The following is a 23358-nucleotide window of genomic DNA, read 5'->3' as shown; positions in this document are numbered from 1 at the left end:
TCTTCTATCACAAATTTGGCTGCAGTAAACATGGAAATGCAGTTGATCTCTTTTCCATTCTAATCCTCCTACAAACATTTTATCTAAGGTTAATTGCTTAATTGCACACTTACGTGTTTCATAAAATATGAAACCCATTAAAATGTTTTAAAATGAATCTGAGGTTTCTTAATAGAGATCTGAATTTACAAAAACTGCTTATGGGATATTTATAAAATAATTGACAATATCTCAAAGGGAATGCAATATGCCATTACAAATTATAAATGCATGGAAGTGGGAGATGGAAGCAAAGTCAGGCTCATAATTTTAGATCTATCTCTGGTAAAAAAAAATCATCAAATTAAGAAATATTTCACACCAAGTATATCTCATAAAGCGAAATAAAACAAACAACAGTTGGATATGATAAAATTTATTATAGGGCTGTAGAATCCATACAACCTAAACTGTCACAGCATTCAGAGCACCTTTACAGTTTTGTGGATTTCACAATACCGGTATCAGTGAGAAAGAATCACTGCATTAGTGAATAATGACTTCCTCACGAAAAATGTTCACATATAAGTCAGATTCATCACAGAGCACCAAACAGAAATGCAAAAAAAAAAAACAAAAACGCAGTTTCTAAATTCACAGAACTTACACAAGATGAAAAACAAAAATATTGTTAAGAGATTTGACATGCTTACATAAGGAGGTCAAAAACAAATTTAAAACATGCTCTTATTTGATCGTATGAAGAGCATGCTTTATAAAAACAGAAGATGGAATTCATTGTCAGGATGTTAGTCGACATATTTATGCTGCTTTCAGAAATCTAAACCCTATAAATTCAAAGAAAAATATAGCGTAATTTCCATTTCAAATAACAAGCAATGACAGTGAAACTAAAAGTTGAAGAGAGCTTGCAGTGGCTAGTAGGGAATTGATTTATTTTTTACTATAAGCAATAGAGTAAAGGAAAGAGTAAATATCTTGAGTATCTCATAAACTTTAATGTTGAAGTCATCTTGTAAATCTCTGACTTCTTAATACCGAGGAAAGATACGTTGTTTCTGCCTCTCACTCATAACAGATCTTGCTCTCAATAATGAATTCATTGGGGAAGTGTCTAATCTTGAAGCACTTATCAAAGGCACGCTTGTTGAAACCTACAAGGAAATACACACATAAAAGTGGCTTTTATTTGCTCCCAACATTCCCTTGCTCTCCCCTCTCACTTTCCTCACTAACTTAATAAAACAGAATTGAATCAATCAATCAATCAATCAATCAATTGATCAATCAATGTCTTACCTGGCAAGAGGTCTCTGCGACGAAGGCGGAAAGATTTTCTGTTGTTACAAAGTTGATAAATAAAGATGCCAAGATTACTAACATCACGAATTTCCCCCATAGCAATTAAGTCTTCGTGGACCACATAAGTGTAAGGCAGGTATTTCCCACTCTATAAATGAAAATCAGAAAGAAAGAAAACAAACAAATTGGATGAGAGATTTTTGCTTTCTTACACGTATAAACTTTTTTTTCAAAAAGACTTTGCATAACAGTTTTAGGTTCACAACAAATTTTGCCCCACTCTCCAGACTGATGCAACAGCATCACTGGACCTGACCAAAGCCAGGGGCCAGCAGCTTCACATGGTTTTTAAATGGGGTGCTGGGGCCTATACACTTGGACCATCTTCTGCTTTTTGAAGCCATTGGCAGGAAGCTAGATCGAAAGTGGAGCAACTGGGACTCGAACCAGTGCCCATGTGAGACGGCAGCATCACAGGGTAGTTACTTTACCTGCTGCCATGACATTTGTCCCTTCCTCATAAATTTTTAAAGTTTATCTTATTTATTTGAGTTGAAGAGAATGACAGTGAGAGTCTTCCTTCTTGAGATTCACTCCCCAAATGCTCACAAATTCAGTGTTGGGTCAGGCTAAATCCAGGAAATCCATCTTGGTGGTGACAGTGCTCAGAGTACTGGAATCATCATTCCGAAGTTGGCATTAGCAGGAAGTCGGGTGAAGATGGAGACAGTAGTCTCTCCCAGACACTGTGATATGGGATGTGGACAATCCAAGTGCCAATTCAACCCACACCCTCCAATGTCCATATTTCATTAGTATTTTAATGGGGAAACAAGGCTCCTTGCGAATAAATATAGAAAAACGTAATACAAAATACATACCGCCAATTTGGTAAAGAATTCCATCATATTCTTTAGAGGCATGACAATGGAAGTATTGAGTGGCATCAGGTAGCAGTTTCCCAGCAGTAAGTCAAGGTAAGCAGTCAATCCCTGTTAGGAAATGGGTGGGAGGTAAGATTAAGTATATACAGAGATATCAACACTAAAGATTTTCCAAATACCATTAGAGGAGGCAGCTACATTCTTTCAAAATCAAGTAATATGGGTTCAACAGCAATATGTACATTTACGGATGTACAAAATTTATGATTGCCAAAAAGCCAAGACAAAGAGAACATTCTGCAGTATCTATAAGACTGAGAAACTAGCCTTTTCGAAGTCATGAATAACGGTTGCAGGGTCGCTATCAGAGAAGCTGGGAGCAGGCACATCGATGATCACGACGTTGTCTTCCTCACGAATGTCAGCCTCCTCGGTCACGGGCAGGAAGTACGGCTCTGCTTCACGAAGGAAATGTGCAGGATCCTCAGAATCAAAGAAACACATTTCTCCTCGGTAAATGGTATTCTGAAACACCAAACGGGAAAGTGAAAGCTTCTAATCCTCCCACCAGAATATTTTGATTGTTTCTCACATTCGACTGTGCTAAACTGTTGCTTGCCAATTATCATGAAGACACCAATTTTACGAAATAAGTTATCATTTAAAGGCATTCTCTAATCCTTGTTTTCTGACCACCACGAGACACTAGATTGCTACTAGATGGAGAAAAATCAATGATTAAAAATAGAAAAATTCTAATTTTTACTACCTTGGGCATGAAGTACTTGTAAAGGCAGGTTCCACCAATAATAAGTCCTGCTAAGATGAATGAAATGCCCAAAAGCATAAGCATGCATCTCCCAAGAGAATCGTCATTTTCCTGGGTGGCAACTCGAAGTTCCTGTGTGATAAAAAGACCAAAACAAAAATGAGATGACACCTTTAGACATACGCTTGTATTTGTGTATAATTTACTTTCCTTAAATGCATTTTAATAATGTGCAATTATGTCATCTTAGATTAAGATTATGTTGAGACAATTTCTGACATCTAATACATTTAAGAGCATGTTCAATTATATTGACCTTCCTTCTAGCATTTTCAAACGCAAACACAGATATGAGTTACTTAAAAATACATACTTTTAGAATCAAATGAAAATAAGCATTTATTTACACAATATGTTCTATCTTTATTGAGCTAAGATTATATGACATGGAATTGCTATCTTAAGATTGTCAAATGCACTGTTTAACCACAGTATTTTTAATTATAGGTGTAACATAATATAGCTTATCTCAAGAAGTTATATTTTGAATACAAATGAAAGTGGATAATTTTTGGACATGTACACGGTTAAATGCAGTTATGCTTCTTTACTAATTTTTTATTAATAATTTTGTTACCAACTTAAAAGGAAAATTATTATCCTTTGTTAACCATACGTACTAGGAATGGACATTTTTTTGGTTTTGTTTTGTTTTCATTTAAATTTGCTAGAATTCAATGCGGGGGAGAGGGAAGACATCAATTGCCCTAGATTATTTGTCTTTGAATTGTATTTTAAAGTAATTGTATACCACTTCTGAGATAATATTTTGGCACACTCAATCTGATAATCTAGTATTATTATTGTCCATATCCTATAGTGGGCCAGGTCATGATCCAGTGGAAGTTTCTCCAAAACCTAACAAAGAAAATCAGGCCATAAATAACCATTTCCATTTATTCCTGGCCATACCACAGACCTGGCAAAATACTGCTTGTATAATAATGGGATCTATCTACACATCAAGTCTTTAGTTGTGAGGGGAAAATATTGATTAGTGAATGGCTATATTTAGCTATGGCATCTAATTAGGCCTCACAAACTGGTCATTTATAAAAAAAAAAAAAGTAAGAGGACAATTGCATTTTTTAACTCTGCTATTTTTTTTAAGATTTATTTTATTTTTATTGGGAAGTCAGATAGACAAGGAGGAAGATCTTCTGTCAGTTGACTCACTCCCCAAGTGGGAGTTGGGGAGTTGCACCAATCCAAACCCAGGAGCCAAGAGCCTCTTCCGGGTCTCCCACACAGGTGCAGGGTCCCAAGGCTTTGCGCAATCTTCTCCTACCCTCTTAGGCCACAAGCAGAGAGCTGGACCAGAAGCGAGGTGGCTGGGATTAGAACCAGTGGCCATATTGGATCCTGGTGTGTGCAAGGCTAGGATTTTCGCCGCTGGGTAACCGCACCTGGGATCCTAACTCAGCTATTTCATCAAAACCTCAACAATAAAAGGACGCATTACCTTTAACTTCTTAAATGTATTCAGAAGCTAATTTGAGCGCATGGTTAAATATTGAACATTTTGATAAAAATTCTGCATAAGCCTATTAGCCTTTCAAGTTGTGTGCACTCACAAACGTCTTCAAAATTTCCACTCTGTACATGGAAGTTAAAACTTTATAGATTCAAAATACGGGAGAAAAAACCCCCGTAAGCTCCATATTTGGCAGAACAAGAAAATAAGATTGCCTTTTAAAATTTTGATTGTAATGCCTAAAACGAGTAATAGTTTATGAACACTAAAAACACTGTAGGTGTTTAAAGGCAACTGGACTCAGATTAAATAAATAACGGTTCTCATTTTGGGGAAAATTTTCCACAATTCCTAGCAAAGTTAATAGTTTAAATTACATCATTGTGCTTGCCTCCGATGTCGATAAGGGGCAAGTGGTGTGCTCAACAAGAAGAAACATGGGGTTAAGTGTAAGAAAGGATCCTTATGATGATTTTCGTAGCAGACGCAAGGAAATGCCACTCTGAAACGCACACGATTTTTTTTTTTTTTTAGTGAGAAAGCCCATTGAACACACAAAACTCGAGTTAAAACTAACTTCAGTTTTGACAGCTCCTTTACCTAAGACTAAGCGCCTCCTAGGAGCAAGGAGAAATTGAAAATATGCGTACGCGAGAGGGCGCGCGAGCATGCCCGAGGGCGCACACAAGCACACACTTGCCCAGTCCATCCCGCCCAATGTAAAGTTGCTCTTTCCCCCCACCATCCCAATTCCAGAAGCACTCTGCGACTTTAGAAAGACCTAGATTCGATAGAAAAAGGAGAATTAAGTCTCTTGCCCTGGGTCACTGTGTGCTCTGATCAAGTGTAGGCTACAAGCCTCCCTAGAGTTGGGCGCAAAATAGCAAAGCATGGCCCCATTCCATCCCCAGCTGTCCACAAATTCCCTGGGAGAAGATAATAGTGGTTCACAGGAAATATCCTCAAGTTTCCTCCAGTCTCCCTCCGGGATACGCGGCGTAAACTGCAGGCAAGGGAACACTGCGCGACGCACTGGAATGTAGAGGGACTTGGAAAACTGCAAGCAGGAGGTGGTTGGACAAGACAGAACCCAGACAGCCTGCAAACCAGAAGGCCAGAACACAGGGAGCCTGCCCGGGGAATCCAAGATCTGCAGGAGAGCCTGCAGGTTTTCCTCCACCTCCCGCACGTACCTCCCCTCTCCCTTTGCTTCTTTCCCATTTGCCCACTCCCATTCCCTACCCTCACAGGTAGTGAGGGGCAAAGTGGGGAGAGCTACCTTGCCGGTCAGAATCTGAGCCCGGACGGCGCGGTTCACGAGGGCCTCCACGTCCTGCCGCGCCTCCTCCTTTTGCCCAGCGTTGGGGGTGTTGAAGGCGATTTTAACCATTGTTAATCTTCGGGCTGCGCGATGCGGCGCGGCTCCAATCACCTTCTTGGGCTGCAGGTTGGAAGAGGAGATGGAACTACTCTAAGCAGCACTTACTTTCCTCCTCTGTCTGCTTGCGACTGCAGCGAGCCCAGCTCTGGGATACTTATGACGCAGTCCCAAGCTGGGTGGGAGACCGTGGGCGGGCCCTGGGAGGTGCCGAGGGAGGAGCGGAGGGGGCCCAAGTGCTGGAATGGGGGGAGGGGTGGGGAACAAGGAGCAGCCGGTGGGGGAAGAGGAAAGGAAGTGGAGCCCGTGGTCGGCTAAGGTTAGACGTGTCTCACCTGCACCCAAGGCGTGCGCCCACCCAGCCTCTGTGCCCTCAGATAAAAGCAAGACAGGAAGGAAGCCTGCCGCTTCAATGTGTGTCTCTGTCCTGGCCACAGTAACCCCAGACTCTGACTCTCTTTTCCCAAACTTGAGCCAGGCCCCTCCGGGGGAGGCCGGGGCTGTAGTTTGGCACCAATCCAAGTTGTCTCAGCTCTGCAGCCACCCTAAGCCGCCCCCCTCAGCATGGTTCTGTGACTGTTCTGTTCTGTCCCTTTACAATCTCTTCCATTTAAAGAACCCCTAGAAGCCCGCTTACAGTTACTTGGTTCATTCTGCCGAGATTTTTTTTTTTCTTTCTTTCTTTCTTTTCATGTGCTCGTGCTTTTCTGATTTTAATCTTCTAACCTGAATTCTGAGTGTGTGAGAAAGCTACGGCTTCTGTCTTCGCAGCTCCCCATTTTGTAGATAGGACATGATGAGTCTCAGAGGCATATGGAGAGCTCATAAAAATTCCATGAAACAATCCAGATCGTTTCACACTCTCGGGTCAGGGATGCCAAAGGGTCTCAGCCAGAGAGCCTGCGTCTCTTCAGTCACCACGGGTGAAAGTTACACGAGGGGGAAAAAAAAAAACAGGGCTCTGTGTTCGTGGCTGTGTTTAAGGAGGACACAATGTTGTTGTTGTTGTTGTTGTTGTTTTAAAACGCTAATACAGCTGTAACTGAGGAGAGGGGAGGTGCGGATAAAGAAAAAAGCAATAACCTCAAAGGGCCCTGAGTGGAAAAACCTTTGCTGGATCATTTGCAGCTGATGTAATTAAAGCTGTTTCTTGGTAGTTCACCCAGGTTGGTGATGCTGACAGAGACCCTCACCCCTTGAAACTCAGTTCCTGCTCAGTTGTTCCAAATAGCCCTGCCTCGTGGAAGAGGAGCCCACTGTGCACATGCAAAACAAACAAACAAACAAACAAACAGTGAAACCCCAACAGGACAAAAGAAAAGCAGCTTTTGCTACGGAATTCTTCCTGGACACATCTATGTAACTGAAGGGACTTGAGTATGTTAAGAACTGCCACCCTTCTGTCCAAAAAGTTTCAGCTTGCAGTTTTTCCCACTGAGCTTTCCTTGACTCTGAAGCCTTCCACCGTCTCCACTGTGGGAGCTTTGTGAAGGCAGCCTTGCATTTTCTTGGATAGGCCGCAGATGTTAAGGTGGATGGAGGGAAACAGTGGGGAGCCTGTGTCTCACATAGTGCCAGAAGCTTATAAAGCAGGATGTTTGCATTTGCTTAGAAATATTGGCATCCTGGGTTCTTCCACTTAGTCTTGCTCATGTCTGGCTCTTATAATTTAACATTTATCAGGCAGCCTTTACTGTAGGAGGAGGAAAGCTCAACTTGCTAGGATGTTTCTCTTTATAATTATCTTCTGTTTGCCATCAGCTTTATGACAAGTCAGCCAGGGTCTGTGCTAGTCTGGCTATGTGATTCACACTGCAAGAATGGCTAAAGAAATAGTCGTTTCTACACCTTTGCCTACCGAAGGCAAAGTGTTGCTTGGAAGTAACGTGAGGGGATTCACAAAGTTGGTGGGTATTGGCTTTTAATTCCATTTCGTACACTCCATGAGTCTCCTCCTTACATTGTAGTGTATTATCTTAGTGTATCTTGCCTGAAATGTGGTCAGGCAAGAAGACCAGGGAATTCATTCCAGTGTTTTAGACAAAAATCCTGATAGCAACTCGGGGAGTTACTGGCCAGGTAACATTGAGCAAGTCACCCCATTTTCTCAGGCCTCAGTTTCCTCCTCCGAGTACTCTTAATGTGAGCATCATGTACAGTAATTCAGAAGGAAGCAAATTTTAAATTATTGAGAAAAGGATAGGATAATGCAATGTCTCATTCTTCTGGAACACGTATTTTAGTGCATAGCATGCCTTCATTTCAAGCTTATACAGGTTGGTTTGTTCTTTGTTTTTTTGTTTGCTTACCCTTCACCCATCCTTAACTTCTGGAGCAGCATACGTGCGTAAGTCCACAGTATCTATAAGAGCATCTAAGTGCTCTTATAGCATCTGAAAAAATAGGTCCATCTCTTGTTTGTTAACATACTGTTGTCTTTATGAGTGCCACTCATTCTTTGCTGTTGTTACCATAGGTGATTCAGATACTGTCTCACGTAGGCAGTTACTGCTTTTACTCCCTCAATATGTATAAGTAACACAAAGGCAGCACCATAGAGAAACAGCATCTATTGTTAGCATCCATTTCAGAAAGGAAAAATACTTCCTGCACGCATTTTGAACTGAAAAAATATAAGCTACCCTTACTAGGTAAAACACAAAGTTCAGTTACTCCTCACTAAGGTATTGAAGATTTCTCTGCACACTCCTCCTAAAATTGCTCCGCTCCTCAACCATTAACATATGCCTTGTTAGAGTTATAAGCCTGTTTGGACTATCCTAAAATCCATGAAGTTCAGTAAAATCACGCTTGAATACTATAAGCTGGTAAATATAAAAAAGAAAATAGACACGAGACAGCTGAATAGTACCCTATAAACATTTTAAGCTTTATAGCAGCGAGTTGTGTATATACTAAAATTGAGATGTCAATGAAGTTACAGGATGTGTTTAAGAACTTGCATTTTCTAACATATTGGTCACTTAATACCATGTTAGTTAACTTCATGATGTTGTAAATTTCCATGTTTCTTCCTGTCGTTGAAGTTGTGTAGTGCCTTTTCATTGGAGGGGATGATATTCTGCCAGCTCTACTCTCAGACCAAGGATGGTCTCCCAATGAAACTGTTGAATTTAGCTGGACAATAAGATGCTGGACTCTCTGCATGGTCCATGCCTGCAATGAAGGAATCATGACTGGATATGAACTGTACTACTGTAACAATATGGAGGAATCCAATATGGGGGGAGGGTTTGGGGAGGATGTGGGGGAATCCCAGAGCCTATGACACTGTGTCATAAAATGAAATAATAAAATAAAATTTTAAAAATATATGAGCTGCCACTTGTTCACTGGGTTGAAACCCATAGGGACCACATAATCACCTATTAAAAATTATTCCAAGTGGCTAAGCTCTTTTTTGTATTCTGTCATCTTTAGCTCAGCAACAACTTCTTATTTTTTAGAATCCACTTCTCTTGCTTTCTTTTCTTTGGAAACCGTGAGGATCTGGCAGTCATGCCAGTTTCAGCTCACATTGTTAATCATGTCTGAATGCACACCATTCAAGCTTATAAATGACATCCCTGTTCTCACAAGCTAGATGATGACTAAATTATCACAACTTTGGCTGAATGAAACATGACATACAATTGGATACAAAGCAGGGGTATCAATTCCCTTTGAAATGAAATCTCCACAGATTCAATTGTACAAAGGTAAAATGTAAAGGAATCTGTTACACCATTTACTCATTCATTTATTCATCCATCAAATATTTCCAAATGATTTTTTACATACCTTGTACTGGGGATCACCATGGGAATGTGGTGGTGAGCAAATCAAACAGAACTTTGTCATTTTTAGAGTATATTCACAATGACCAATGACAATAGTGTGCTTGTCACGGGTTCCCTAGCTCTTGTAGTGAGGGCACTGTCCTCTGTTGTGGAAGACAGGAAAATAATTCTGGAAACCATAAGCATTCTACTCACATCCACAAATAGGAACGTTTAGACCCATAGCTTACCTCGAATGGTTATGTAGCCAGTAACTTATTTAGGAAAATTAATTGACAGCAAATGTATTGGGAACCCAGTTAGTCATCTATATTCCAAGTGGATTACACTGAAAATTGAGAGAGAAAAAAATAAATGGAAAACCTCCAAAGAGGTAAAACAGGCATACTTTATAAGGCCAAGTGCTATAATAAATCATGAATATCACAAGAACAAAACATAGATGAAAAAAAAAAAAACTTCCATTGAATGATCAGGAATCCCAGATTGGGATAATGATGGTAACCTTGAGAAAAACACTGAATATTTGTTTAGCACATCAAACACCAAATTTTTGTGCTAAGCATTTCAAATTAATTATATCATCTGTATGTCCCCTTTTGTTTATGAGGAAACAATTTATGAGAGGTTGGACATCTTTTATTAGTTAATATTCTAATCCAAGTGGTCTGATGATTTCAGTGCTTATACACTTAACCACTATACTGTTTCTCTGGCAATAAAAGCAATAAGAAAACAAAGAATGGGATGATTTTAAAAGGAAGAAAATAACTTTCATATTACCTGGAGCAATGAAGCATGATTTCTTTCCATATTGCAGAGATTCTAGTTTAGGACTTTGTGCAGGACTAACTATGTTGGAAATCTTTTAAAAAGCTTTTCTGGTCTGTTTGAAAGATTTTTTCTTCTTTTAGCAGTAGTGTCTTTCAATGGAGAGCATCTACAGAGTTGGCCAGACATTTGCTTTTAGGTATAATTTCAGGAGTTTGCTATCAGTTGCTACTGTGCCAGACCATTTTCTGGAGGCACTATTTAACCACACCTGTAGTTCAGTCTTGGGAACAGAGCTAGGGATTCCAGTTCAAGATAACAAAGCACACCTGCTTTCTGGAATGGATTCTTGTTTTTCCACTTTGTTAAGTGCTTTCTTTGTAGACCAGTAAGCTATGATAAAAGGAAGATGAAACCTTTTTGCAGATGCTGTACAGAAACCTTTTAAGAAGAAGGGGGGGGTGGATTTCATCATCCCTACAATGATGTGGTCATAACTTTGAAGTTAAAAGTAATTGTACTTTAATTCACAAAAAAAAGTCTTTCCTTTTAGTCATTTGGAGAAATTGAAAAATCCAATTAAATTATTTTTATATTTAACATACCTTAACTGAATTCTGTAAAAATGCATACATTCTTATGTAGTATCTTTGGAGAACTATGGAATAAGAGATTTGTGTCAGCATAGAAAATGTCTTTTCTAATCAAATGTTCCTGAAGTTTTAGTCCTGAGAAATGCTAGTAGGAAGCTCAAACATGGCCCCAAGAATGCTTTCCATAACGTTCAGTTGTTTCAGTTGTATATAGCACCATGTCAAGGTACTTTGAGTTTTGACTACAGATTTATTTTCCTAATGAAAGCACAGAAACTTAAGGATTTTTAAAAATTCATTTTAGCCACAGAGATTATTGGAATTTAAGCCTAAAGAATGCAAAAATCTCAACTCATTTCGTATCAGTGGATTTGCCATGGTTGTCTAAATCATAATTTTATTTTGATACTTATGTTAAAGGTGTTTTTAAAAGATTTATCTATTAGGGACCTGGCGTGGTGGCCTAGTGGCTAAAGTCCTCGCCTTGAACGCACTGGGAGCCCATATGGTTACTAGTTCTAATCCCAGCAGCCCCACCTCCCATCCAGCTTCCTGCTTGTGGCCTGGCAAAGCAGTCAAGGATGGCTTATAGCCTTATTATCTTGTACCCACTTGGGAGACCCTGAGGAAGTTTCTGGCTCCTGACTTCGGATTGGCACATCACCAGCCATTGCAATCATTTGGGGAGTGAATCAATGAACAGATCTTTGTCTCTGTCTCTCCTCCTCTCCGTGTATATGAATTTTCAATAAAAATAAAAAATTTATTTATTTTACTTGAAAGTCAGGATTACAGGGAGAGAGGGAAAAACAGATAGAAAGATCTTCCATCCTCTGGTTCACCCCTCCAAGTGGCCTTTGCAGCCAGAGTTGTGCTGGTCTGAAGCTAGGAGCCAGGAGCTTTTCTGGGTCTCCAATATAGGTGCAGGTGCCTAAGGATTTGGGCCATCTTCCGTTGCCTTTCCAGGCCAATATCAGGTAGCTGGATCAGAAGTGCTGCAGCTAGGACACAAACCAGAGCCCTTATGAATGCCAGCACCACAAGTGGAGAATTAGCTTGCTATGCCACTTACACCATCTATTCTGTTCATAATATTTTACTTGAAATTAACTTCAATGCATTCATGACACAAGACCTGTAATTATTCTAAGATATGATGGTATATAGACTTCAGAAGGAAATACACCTTTTTTTCTTTTCCAAAATATAACAGAAAAAGGAAAAAAAGAAATTCTCTTAAATTTGTAGTCAGGATAATGGCAAATCCTTCATTCCTTCTCAGTCCCAGCAGTTTCCATAAGATCATGATTGTAAAGAATCCCTGGCTTAAAGTCACTAGCCAAAGAAAGTCCTGCTTTGACTTCAGAGTGATTGCCGTGTTTCTGTGCCGTTGCAAAAGTGAAATCCTGCTTAAAAGAACATGGCGGGTTGTGACAGCTTTTGTTCCCCTTTTCATCAGTACCTCAACCATACCTCATGACTTTCAAGTTAGAGGAATGTCCTCTCTAAATTCTCAACTTCCAGCATCAGGTAAAGTATACAATGGCACCACTTACATTAAGAAGGATGCTACACAAAGATATTGACCCCACAGCTTGAGAAGGTTGAGATCTCTTTCCCAATGCTTTGCTACGCTGTAGTTAATACAAGTGGCTCCTTTCCTTACATTTGGTGCTGAGATTTATAATTTTAACAGAAGACTCCAAATAGGGAGACTTCTAAAAAATAGCATTTATAAGTAGAAATAATTATCCAAAATTCAATGTTCATCATGAATAACCATTTTTTTTAAATTTTGCACTGTAATGTTATACCTTGACCTCTAAGCTTTAGGAGGACACTTGGCTGTGACACATTTACTTCTCCATTCCTGTGAACCTTGCAAGGCAGCAAAGTGGCTTATCCTGGGGTAATATTACTATCTCCCTCTCTGCTCTCTTTATAAAGGCTGACAAGCTTTGCCCAGTGTATTGGCATCTTCCTTGTTTGTTCATTTATGAATGACTTGAAAATAAATCTAGTATTAATTGACGCCAAGAACTGCTAGTGAAGCACAGTGAGGCATACGCAGATAAGAAAAGTGCATGTATTTTTTTATTGGTGAGCTAAAACTTCACTTAAAACACAAGTACGTTCCATGACACTGAACCTGGACAAGCCTGAGGAAAGAATGTGATAATAGATTAACAATGACATTAATCCAATAAGCAATAACATTAATCTCAGCAAACACCATGCTGGATATGCTGAAACTATTGGCCGAGGATGATTTTCCCATCCTCACTGAAAATTCTCCCCAAAGGAGTGCTGCAAGAAAACGTTACAATCCCAAATTTGCATCCCAAGTGCAATTAAAAATTTCTTTACAAGTCAAAATAAAGGCAGCTACCATCTTGTTTACACAGGCAAGTCAAAGACAATAACAAGTCCCACGAACGTACACACAATTTGTATCTCTTAATTTTTAAAATAAAATATTCTGTTGAAACACATTACAATTTGAGCTTCCAAAGAAGTTTCAACTAGGACTCTGAAAAGCACATCTATTCTGTGTATTGTTGGTGTAAAGACAGATGATAGTAGAGTTCTTTCCACCATCTAGTGCGCATTAAACTAAAGCAATGCTGGCACTGCTCTTAGTATTTACTAGTATCAACTTTAATTTTAAGTTTTCTAAAAGTAAGAGATTCTGTGGAGTTTGTAGTTTTGACTTGAGTTCTTGTAGGAAGATGGGCAGAATCACTTCTAAGTGACAAATAGAAACATCTGCACCTCAGCAGTGATTGTAGCAATTCTAGGATTTGCAAAGAAAAAAATGTAGTAAGTTTGAATGTTGATACTATTAGCAATGTTATTTTACTTTACAGTGAATTCCATATGTATGTTTCACTTCTATCAACGTTTGTTAAATACCTTGGAATTCTTAGCAGTGTTTAGATTATTGCCTGTGAAAAAAAACCATTGTGGGCCCAGTGTGGTAGCCTTAGCAGGATTCCATATGGGCTCCGGTTCCTTTTTTATTCTTTTTAAGATTTATTTGTTTTTACTGCAAAGTCAAATGTACAGAGAGGAGGAGAGACAGAGAGGAAGATCTTCTGTCCGATGATTCACTCCCCAGGTGACCACAATGGCCAGTACTGCGCCGATCCGAAGCCAGGAGCCAGGAATTTCTCCAGGTCTCTCACGCAGGTGCAGAGTCTCAAGGTGTTGGGCTGTCCTCGACTGCTTTCCCAGGCCACAAGCAGAGAGCTGGATGGGAAGTGGGGCTGCTGGGATTAGAACCAGTGCCCATATGGGCTCCCAGTGCGTTCAAGGCGAGGACTTAAGCCACTAGGCCATGCCACTTGGCCCTGGGCTGCGGTTCTAATCCCTACAACCCTGCTTCCCATCCAGCTCCCTGCTTGTGGCCTGGGAAAGCAGTTGAAGATGACCCAAGGCCTTGGGACCCTGAACCCATGTGAGAGACCCAGAAGAGCCTCCTGGTTCCTGGCTTCGGATCATCTCAACTTCAGCTGTTGAGGCTCCTTGGGGAGTGAGTCAAGGAGCAGATCTTGCTCTCTGTCTCTCCTCCTCTCTGTATATCTGACTTTCCAATAAATAAATAAATCTTTTAAAAAATCCCCATTGAGTGATTAAAAAATAGGAGTCATAATAACTTTTTTAATTGGACTGAATCTGTTAGTAGAAATTGTTTCAGGGAAGAAACAGGGAGAAAGAAACAAGCAGAAAATTGACAATTCATTTTACTGCCTATGCTATTTCTTTCTCTCTGTCCACCAGTTAACAAATCTCCACTGAACTTTTACGTGTCCATCTCTTAAAGGAATGTGGAACACAGTGTCTGTCTTAAAGCTGTCTAAGAGCTTTTGCAATAGAATAATTATCTATGTAGAATTCATGTATGTAGAATTGCTTTTGTTTATGAAATGTCTATATGATTTAAACCTACTAAATGTCTATGTTCATTCAGGCAGAGTTTATCACTCCCTATAACAGATGAAGAAGTTGAGGGCCTGGTGAGTTCAGACTTGCCAACAGTCACACAAGAAAAATGTGACACATCTCAGGCTGGAATACAGATAACTTAAACGCAAGCTGAATTTTCCATCCACCATACCATGCTGCTTAGAAAAGCAACAGGTGTCCCCGGCCTCTCAGCACCAGTATCATATATCGGTAGCAGTCTGCAAATATGAACTCTAGTCCTTGCCATTTGCGACATCCCGATCACCAAGGGATTCCATGCAAAAGAATTAAGAACACCATGGAAATTTCTAAACCAGACCATAAGAAAAATTTCTGAAAGAAATCTCACAAATGGCCATGAGGCTGTTTTATTTTTTATCATAACATAGCTGCACTTAGCCACAGCCATCAAGGAAATATTCTTCGGTTAAGGAGAGACAACATGAGCTTTATTGAACTTTTTAATAGCAAAATCAGTCATATCTTGGGAAAAGAGCCAAATCAGTAAGTCTCATCTCTGTCCTGTCTTTGAGTAGTCTAGAATAATGTTTTTGTTTTGTTTTGTTTTAAATTATTATTATCATCATCATCATCTTACAATCCAGTTCCAGAAGTCCTGGGGTTTCTCTTGTCTCCTCTTCAACTCCCCTGCCCCGCACTGAGTTGCCCTATATTATTAAAATAGTATAGTTCTTCATAAACAGTCATAAGTACATCATTGTGGTTATGGACAAGGGCACAGTCCAGCATTCTATTGTCAAGATACATTCCAAAGTTTCGTTAGGAGTCCATCTTTGCTCTGGAAGTAGAGATGCAAATTGCATTATATCCTCACATCTGCATATGATAGTTTTCATTAAACAGTTACTACACATCCTCTTAAATGAAAAGCCATGAAACAAAATCAACAACAGGAAGAAAAAAAGAAATTTACAATGCCCTGAATTTGAATATCATGCTATTGAATGACTAATGTGTTGCTGAAGAAATTAAAAAAGAAAATCAAGGACCTTCCTGAAGAAAATGATGCCACTGTATGACCTATGAGTCAGTAAAGAACTTAATATGAGAAAAAAAAAGTTCTTGAAGGGATGAAAATAAAACAAAGACATCAAAATCTATGAAATATAATTTCTACTGATCTTTGTTGGAGAGATCTATCTCCTTAGACAACAGATAGATGGGTTTTGGTTTTTTATAATCCAGTCTACTTATCTATGACTATATCTATATCTTTGATGAATTTAAGCCATTTACATTCAGTGTTAATATGAATGGGTGGTAATTTGGTCTTGTCATTTTAGCAATGTGTTGTTCATTGATTTAGTCTTCTGTTGTCATTTCACTGGGATGTTCTTCACATTTGCCTGTGGTTTTGTCTCTGTCAAGAGAACATCTTTAAGTATCATTTGTAAGGCAGGTTTGGAAGAGGTTTATTGTTTTAACTTTTACCTTTACTTCACTGTGGAAGAATTTTATTTCATTTTCAAAGACAAAGGAAAGCTTTACTAGGTACATTATTCTGGGCCAACATTTTTTTTTTTTTCTTTTAGAATCAGAATGTGTCACTCCATTCTCTTCTGACCTGTAGAGTTTCCTGTGTTAGGTCAGCAGTGAATTTGGTTGCCATTCCTCTATATGTCAACTAATTTTTTTTTTATGTGCACATTTCAGAATCTTTTCCTTACGTTTGATTGAAGAGAGTTGATTGTGCCATGTGTCCTGGTATATAGACTGTTGGCTTTCTCGAGACTTCTCAATAGCCTTCCTTTGATGTGCTGTTAACCAGAACAGAGTCATGTGCTCATTCCTAAGTCAGTTAATGGCAAGAAAAAAGGAATTCTTATGGTAGCAAGAACCTACCTGAAACTAACCCTTGGAGCTGATGAAAGATCAGGGCTTGTGATGTAAACAAAATCAGGTTACCTGAGTCTCAGAAGAATAAGGGTACCCTGATGATAAGGTAGGCAAACAGTCATACCCTATAGTTTTCACAAGCAAAAGGGGGAGGAGGGGGTAGGGAAAGGGGGGAAGAATGTAGCAACATTATCTCCAGTGAAGTCCTAAGGAGTCTTAAGAGTAAAGCATTGCAACTTTGGTACTCTATAAGCAGAGAAAATTTCCAGAAAACTTTGTGTTAGATTTCAGTTTTAGACCTTTCCATTTGATATCTGAACCACTCACATTCTAAATATGATCATTTTTATTGACATAATAGATCTAGTTTTTCAATTTTTCCACTTTTAGCACGCCCTTGCTTACAAGGACTACTACAAGAAACGGAGGTTCAGGTGGAGGAATGAGGAAATGCAGTTGTGTTTGGTTCCAGAAAAACAAAGTTAAAACTAGTACTTAGACTTATAGCAGAATGAGAAGCTTCAAATTTTTTTTTCTTTAGGCTTTAAATAATTTTAGTCATATGTAATAGTATTGTATTCTTATAAAAACTGTTAATCATATGACTTTCTGGCCATTTTGTTTCTTTTTGTTTTTTTCCTTGAAAGAAGAAACTGTGCTTTGTTAACCTAGCAAAAACTTTTTGAAAAATGCTCAATTAGGTTTTAAATTCAGAAGCTTTCAAGCTTCTTTTTAAAGTGAAAAGATTTCACTCTCTGCAGATAACATTTGTTACAGTTTCTGTTTGGTTTCATAACCCAGGAAAAGATAATTCTGCCCTTAGTTGCAGCTCTAAGTAATTAGACTGCTGTGGAATCTCCTTCCTGGACTCTGAGAGGGGTAAGGTTGGAAAACAGGTTCGGTGACAAAGAATAGGGCTGGGTCCAAGCCCCTGAGGATTCAGAAGAGGTTCTCTAAAACAAGTCTTCTAGAAAAACATAAAGAATAGTGCTACCCAAAATGGATAATGTCGAACTGAGAAAATATCTCTGAGAAGATACATATTTAACTATATTAAATCATGTTAAATCATATTAAATCATCAGCATAGTGTCTTTGTACAAGTTGGTAAATTTAAATTTGGAAGTGAGTGGCTGGGGACTGCTGGTATTCGTCACAATGACATACAGAGTCAGGATTTATTGTTTCCTTTCAGAGTAGATATTTTCTACTTAGTATGAATATCGGACTAATATTCAACTGGGAAGGAAAGTAAGAGCTAGCAATCAGGAATCAGTAATAGATGACTTATACAAAAAAAAATAGCTTGTAATGTTTTCTGGATTTCCTCTTTGATAGACAAACTTGCAGGAGTGGGACAGTGGAGTTAGGAAGGGTCCAAAGTACACAATAGAATGTCAAAGGAGGGCCTGGCGCAGTAATCTAAAGGCTGGGTGCTCATCTTGTGTGCTCCAGGATCCCATGTGGGTGCCGGTTCAGGTCCCAGCTGCTCTACTGCCTTTATGGCTCCCTGAATGTGGCCTGGGAGGGCAGCAGAGGATGCCTTGTGTTGGGGATCTGGAGGAGGCTCCTGGCTTCAGAATGACTCAGCTGTGGCTGTTGCGATCGCTTGGGGACTGAGGCAGCAGACGGAGGGTCTTTCTCTGTGTCTCTGCTCTCTCTGTAGATTTGTCTTGTCAATGAAAATAACTGTTTTAAAACAAAAAGAATGTCAAAGGGATCAAATAGTAGGAATCACAGGTCAGTATTGGAAAACCATGGGAGCAACTCAGGAAGACTAGCTGCTTGCGTAAGTCACATTTTTTTCTATCTGCACTTAAAGAGCTTATTAAATATGAAGTTTGGTCTCAGATTTTATAAGCTGTGCTTTCTTTATGTCACAATTAATCTTCAAAATTGAAAAAACTATGGGCAAGCCTAGGTGAATGTGACAGGGGCCCAACTCTGAAATCTAAGAGGCATAAAAATTGGGAAACAAGCTCAGAGCAGGATTAGCAGCATGTTTCCCAGGAATTTTGCAACCAAATTGAACCCAAAACTTCAGAGAAATGATTGGAACCTATTGATAGTGTGCATTCATTAGAAAGACCCAGGAGCAAAGGGACTTTTAACTTCCTTATTCTTCATAGCATTAATACCATAGATTTTCTTTCTTTTTGACCCTAAAGCTTCTAAGCAAAATACCAAAGGAAATCTATCTCCTTTTGCTCTGTGATTCTTATAGAAACTACTGCAATTGTATCAGAATTGAGTGATTTTTCCCTTTTCTATATGCCTATGGTTAGAACCCTCCACTGTTTCCCAACACTCACTCCACAATGCCAACCTAGCAAATTTTGATTATTTATTGGCAAGAGTTATAAAATTAGAGAAATGTCAGAGGGGAGAAGGCTTAAAGACAGGAATAGTTGGCCTCAAGGCATAAAGAAATACGAACTTCTTCCTTCTCCCTCCTCTGTCTAGACATACCAACCTATTGAGTACATATGATGAAACTTGTTTTATGTGTATGGAAGCACCATTTAAATCACAGAAGACCTTAACTGGACTATAGGTCTCACTCAAAGCATCCCTTTGTCTTTTGGACAGTTTCGGTAGTTGTGATGAGAACTCATTTTTATGTATGTCTTTCTTGCCCGTTGCATGACTTTATTCTTTCAAGACAGATGTGATGTTGCATGATTGAACTAGGCCCATAGTCTTTTTTTGTTTTTTAAGATTTATTTTAGTTTTATCGCAAAGTCAGATATACAGAAAGGAAGAGAGACAGAGAAGATCTTTTGTTCAATGATCCACTCCCCAAGTGACCACAATGGCCGGTGTTGAGCCAATCCGAAGCCAGGAGTCTAGAATCTCCTCCAGATCTCCCACATGGGTGCAGGGTCACAGGGCTTTGGGCCGTCCTCGACTGCTTTCCCAGGCCACAAGCAGGGAGCTGGATGGGAAGTGGGGCCGCCAGGATTAGAACCGGAGCCCATATGGGATCCTGGTGTTTTCAAGGTGAGGATTTTAGCCACTAGGACACCTTGCCGGGTCCCCGTAGTGTTTACATTCTGTCTTTTTCATTATTTTAAGAGCCAAGAGAGCTAAGTCTACTCACATTTTAAGCACCTGTTTGAAGACTAAAAGTTTAGCAAGGGGGAATTTTCAGTTTATTGATATGTACTTTACATTAGATAACATAAGAACCTATGCTTTTGCTTTACTACCTTATAAATCAAATATTACTATTAATTTCATATTCAGTTTGCTGTTTTTTTTTAAAGAAATTTCTCTGGGGACCGGATTTCTTGTTGGTTGTTATCTTTGTTTATCCCCTTAGGATTTAAGAGCACTGAAGTATATATCTTGCATGAAAGACTTTTAAAGAATTGCTGTTGTTTCAACATGGCTGAACTGATAGCTGGGAAAACTCTCTCTCTCTCTCTCTCTCTCTCACACACACACACATGCACACACACACACCAGTTTCCCACAGCAGGCTGACTAGTGACAAGAAAATAACAGGTGTAAGGGACAATTATTGGAATCTGCAATCTGGTCTTCAAGCCTATCCAATGTCACATCAGGATGATTTACTGTGGCTTACAATGAGCACAGGTGCCTACATAATCATCTAGTGACCATCATATTATTCTGTCTGTCACACTCACTAGAAAACATCTGAGTTTCATTCCCTGTCTCCTCTGGCTGGGTGCTTTGCACTCACCCTTCAATACCATTTTGCTCTCTTCTCCAGAGCTTGGTGCCTATGTGCTTCGATGAGGATATACTGGCTGCACAGTGACCATATGGAAACCAACAGTGATCATATGTCCACTTGTCCTTGAGAATGTATGCCTAAGAATTGGCTATATGGCACTAATCAATGGATCACATACATTATGGATATGAATTTGATGTTGCTGTTTGAATGCTTGTTTGTTGACTGTGCACCTATTTATTACTGAGTCTTACAGTACTTTTTAGAGAGGCAAACGCTTTGGTTTACGTGTTTTTGGTTTTCATGCCTGATCCATGAAGGTTTTATAAATCATTATGTCACTCACTTTAACTGCCTTCTGGCCATAGTTTGGAAAGACTCTGTAACAAGTGCCCCAAACATATTGAATGGAAAAACTATAAAAACTTCAGAACATTTGATGTAAAACTGATATATTATGTGATATTATTTCTAATAGAATCAGTACCTCATTCATCATAAAATATACTCCTTGGCTAAGTTCCACGCTGTATGTTAAGGCAACTGTCACCCTTGTGTCACACTGCAAATTGTCACTTTTAATCAGAGTGGGGCAACTAGCAACTTTTGAGGAAAATACAGCTATGAAAAATTATTTTTTCCAATGAAAATACAGGACCAATTTAAGCAGTGAGCCTGCAAGGCAGAAGCCCTGGGATGGGCTCAGTTTTATCCTGTAGAAAATGAAGAGACATAGCTCTGGTTTTATGCTTCTGTAATAAAATTCACATCTTTATTTCTTGATGCTAAACTCTGTAGTTTCTCTAATGTGCTAAAGCTTAACTTTAACTTGCTAGACATTAACTAGGGAGCTAGAAGCAACCATTTCTTGATTACAGTTATGACAAACTTTGCCATAATTTAACAGGTCTCTATCTTAGAAAGCATTGTGAAATGTTTGAGAGAGAAACAAGTACAAAATTGATTTGAAATCATCTGAATTGCAAGCAGTCAAGAGGATTCAGTGTTTGTGGTTGTGGAAGGAGTGTTAGGAATCAAACAATGCCCTTTCTCGTGCCCACTCCCATATCCAATCAGTCACTATATTCTGCCAAGTCGTCTCAGACATCTCTTGCACCTGTTCCTTTCCATTTTCTGTACTGCCATCCTAACTCCAACCTCCCATCATTCCACCCTTGGTTTATTTTGCAACTCCCTTGAGTGTTTTCTCTGCCTGTGCCTGTCTATCTTTGGCAGTCATCTTAACGTTTCAGGAATGCAAGTTGCTTTGAAGAAAGCAAAAAGAAAGAAGAGCAGAAATATTCCGAACAGCTTTCCTTTGCTTCTGGCAGTGAGGCAAAATTCCTTTACCTTGAAACTAAAAGCTACTTATACTTTGGCCCCAACTTCCATTTTTAGGCATTAACTTTCATTGCTCCCTCTCGCATGTCCTTCCCTCCAAACAGACATTCCTTAAACATGGCTTTGCTTCTCTCCTGCTGCCACCAAGCTTTGCTTTCAGCCTTGGGAATGCTCAAACTTACTCTATTCATATATGCAGTCTCCAGCTTTGTTTCCTAATTTAGTTTCCAGTATATCTTTTGCTTGAAGTCGTCTCAAGTCACCAAGCAGTGATCTATGAATTCCTTTCAACAATTATTCACTTGGATTTCTATCTTTAACTAGCACATTTGTTCATTATTAAATTGAGCATTTTAATGTTTTGTTACATGGACAGCACAACATGATTAATATGCTTGAGAAATGAGACCAGTGGTCAGGTAGGGAAGCTGACCTTAAATTCTAAATCACAAACTGAAAAAACTTGTTCTTTTTATTCGAGGTACAGGGGAGCGATAAAGTGTGATTGTTTCCTGGTGTCTCCTTGGAATTGTGCCTGTGGAATGATGAACTCTGTTCTCTACATTAAAAAATGCTAAAAGAAGATTAAAAATGTAAAAGATTGCTGCTTTTGAGAGCACAGGGTTCCAATCCATTTTATCTTCCTCAATTTGTGAACTTTGTGTCCTTGAGCTAGTATTCAGTATTTCTTTATTATTTTTCATTATTTAGATCCATAGTCACAGTATTGCCTCCTCCAATCCCACATTTAAAAACCACAAACATCATATGTTCTCTCTAATATAAGGTAACCTCCATGCAAAGTACTTAGCATTTCTAAGTCCTAATTTCTCCAACTGGAAACCAGGAGAAATAATAATCTGAGTTTTTAAGATTTCTATGATTATGAAATGAGGCAATGTGTTATTATAGCAGAAATAGGAGTCAGCATAGTGGCTCAACAGGCTAACCTTCAGCCTTGCAGTGCTGGCATCCCATGTGGGCACAGGTTTGTGTCTCAGCTGCTCAAGTTCTGATCCAGCTCTCTGCTTATGGCCTGGGAAACCAGCTGAAGATGGTATGAGTCCTTGTAACCCTGCACACATGTGGGACACCCAGCAGCTCCTGGCTCCTGGTTTGGGACCAGTTCAGCTCTAGCCACTGCATCCATATGGGGAGTGAACCGGTGAACCAGAGGGTGGAAGACATTTTCTAATTCTCTTTCTGTAAAAATCTGCTTTTCAGAAAAACATAAATTGTAAAAATCACATAGCAGAAATAACAGGCTAGAACAAAGACCAGCATGCTTTCTAACATTTTTATTTTTGTTTCATATCAGTTTCATTATATAAATATTTTCATGTCAGAGAACATGCTTTTCCTAATTAACAGTGTTCCATAAGCATTTTTCCTTTTTCGCTACATTTTTAGATAGATGGCTTGTTAGAGAGAAAGAGAAGAGGAGATGCATCCCATTTGCT

The 23358-nt window shown here is 39.2% G+C and overlaps 1 protein-coding gene across 3 annotated transcripts; it reads right to left on the bottom strand.

Moving 5' to 3' along the window:
* Positions 1-399: 399 nt before the first annotated feature.
* On the bottom strand, positions 400-6014 carry ITM2A (integral membrane protein 2A). 3 transcript variants are annotated; one of them, XM_040999504.1, is made up of 6 exons: positions 5769-6014; positions 2956-3087; positions 2514-2711; positions 2184-2294; positions 1300-1450; positions 400-1154 (listed from the first exon to the last, which is right to left on the bottom strand). In XM_040999504.1, exons 1-6 carry the CDS (start codon positions 5877-5879, stop codon positions 1066-1068), a joined length of 792 nt encoding a protein of 263 aa, XP_040855438.1. In that variant the 5' UTR covers positions 5880-6014; the 3' UTR covers positions 400-1065. The 3 variants fall into 3 exon arrangements, with proteins under 3 accessions (XP_040855438.1, XP_040855440.1, XP_040855441.1); XM_040999506.1 differs by having other exon boundaries at positions 2514-2669; XM_040999507.1 differs by lacking the exon at positions 2956-3087.
* Between the last annotated feature and the right edge of the window lie 17344 nt (positions 6015-23358).

The sequence above is a fragment of the Ochotona curzoniae genome, unplaced genomic scaffold, assembly GCF_017591425.1.
Source record: "Ochotona curzoniae isolate NIBS_2020 unplaced genomic scaffold, NIBS_Ocur_1.0 scaffold_1852, whole genome shotgun sequence".
In the NCBI taxonomy this organism is placed as follows: Eukaryota; Metazoa; Chordata; class Mammalia; order Lagomorpha; family Ochotonidae; genus Ochotona; species Ochotona curzoniae.
The sequence above is the reverse complement of the archived record's forward strand: the minus strand, read 5'-3'. Positions and strand labels throughout refer to the sequence as shown.

Coding starts and splice junctions, on each gene's coding strand:
- ITM2A (XM_040999504.1), bottom strand. CDS start 5,879: ATGGTTAAAATCGCCTTCAACACCCCCAACGCTGGGCAAAAGGAGGAG. Junction 2,295..2,513: donor TTATTCATGACTTCGAAAAG/GCTAGTTTCTCA, acceptor ATTTCCTAACAG/GGATTGACTGCTTACCTTGA. Junction 1,155..1,299: donor TCGCAGAGACCTCTTGCCAG/GTAAGACATTGA, acceptor ATTTCCTTGTAG/GTTTCAACAAGCGTGCCTTT.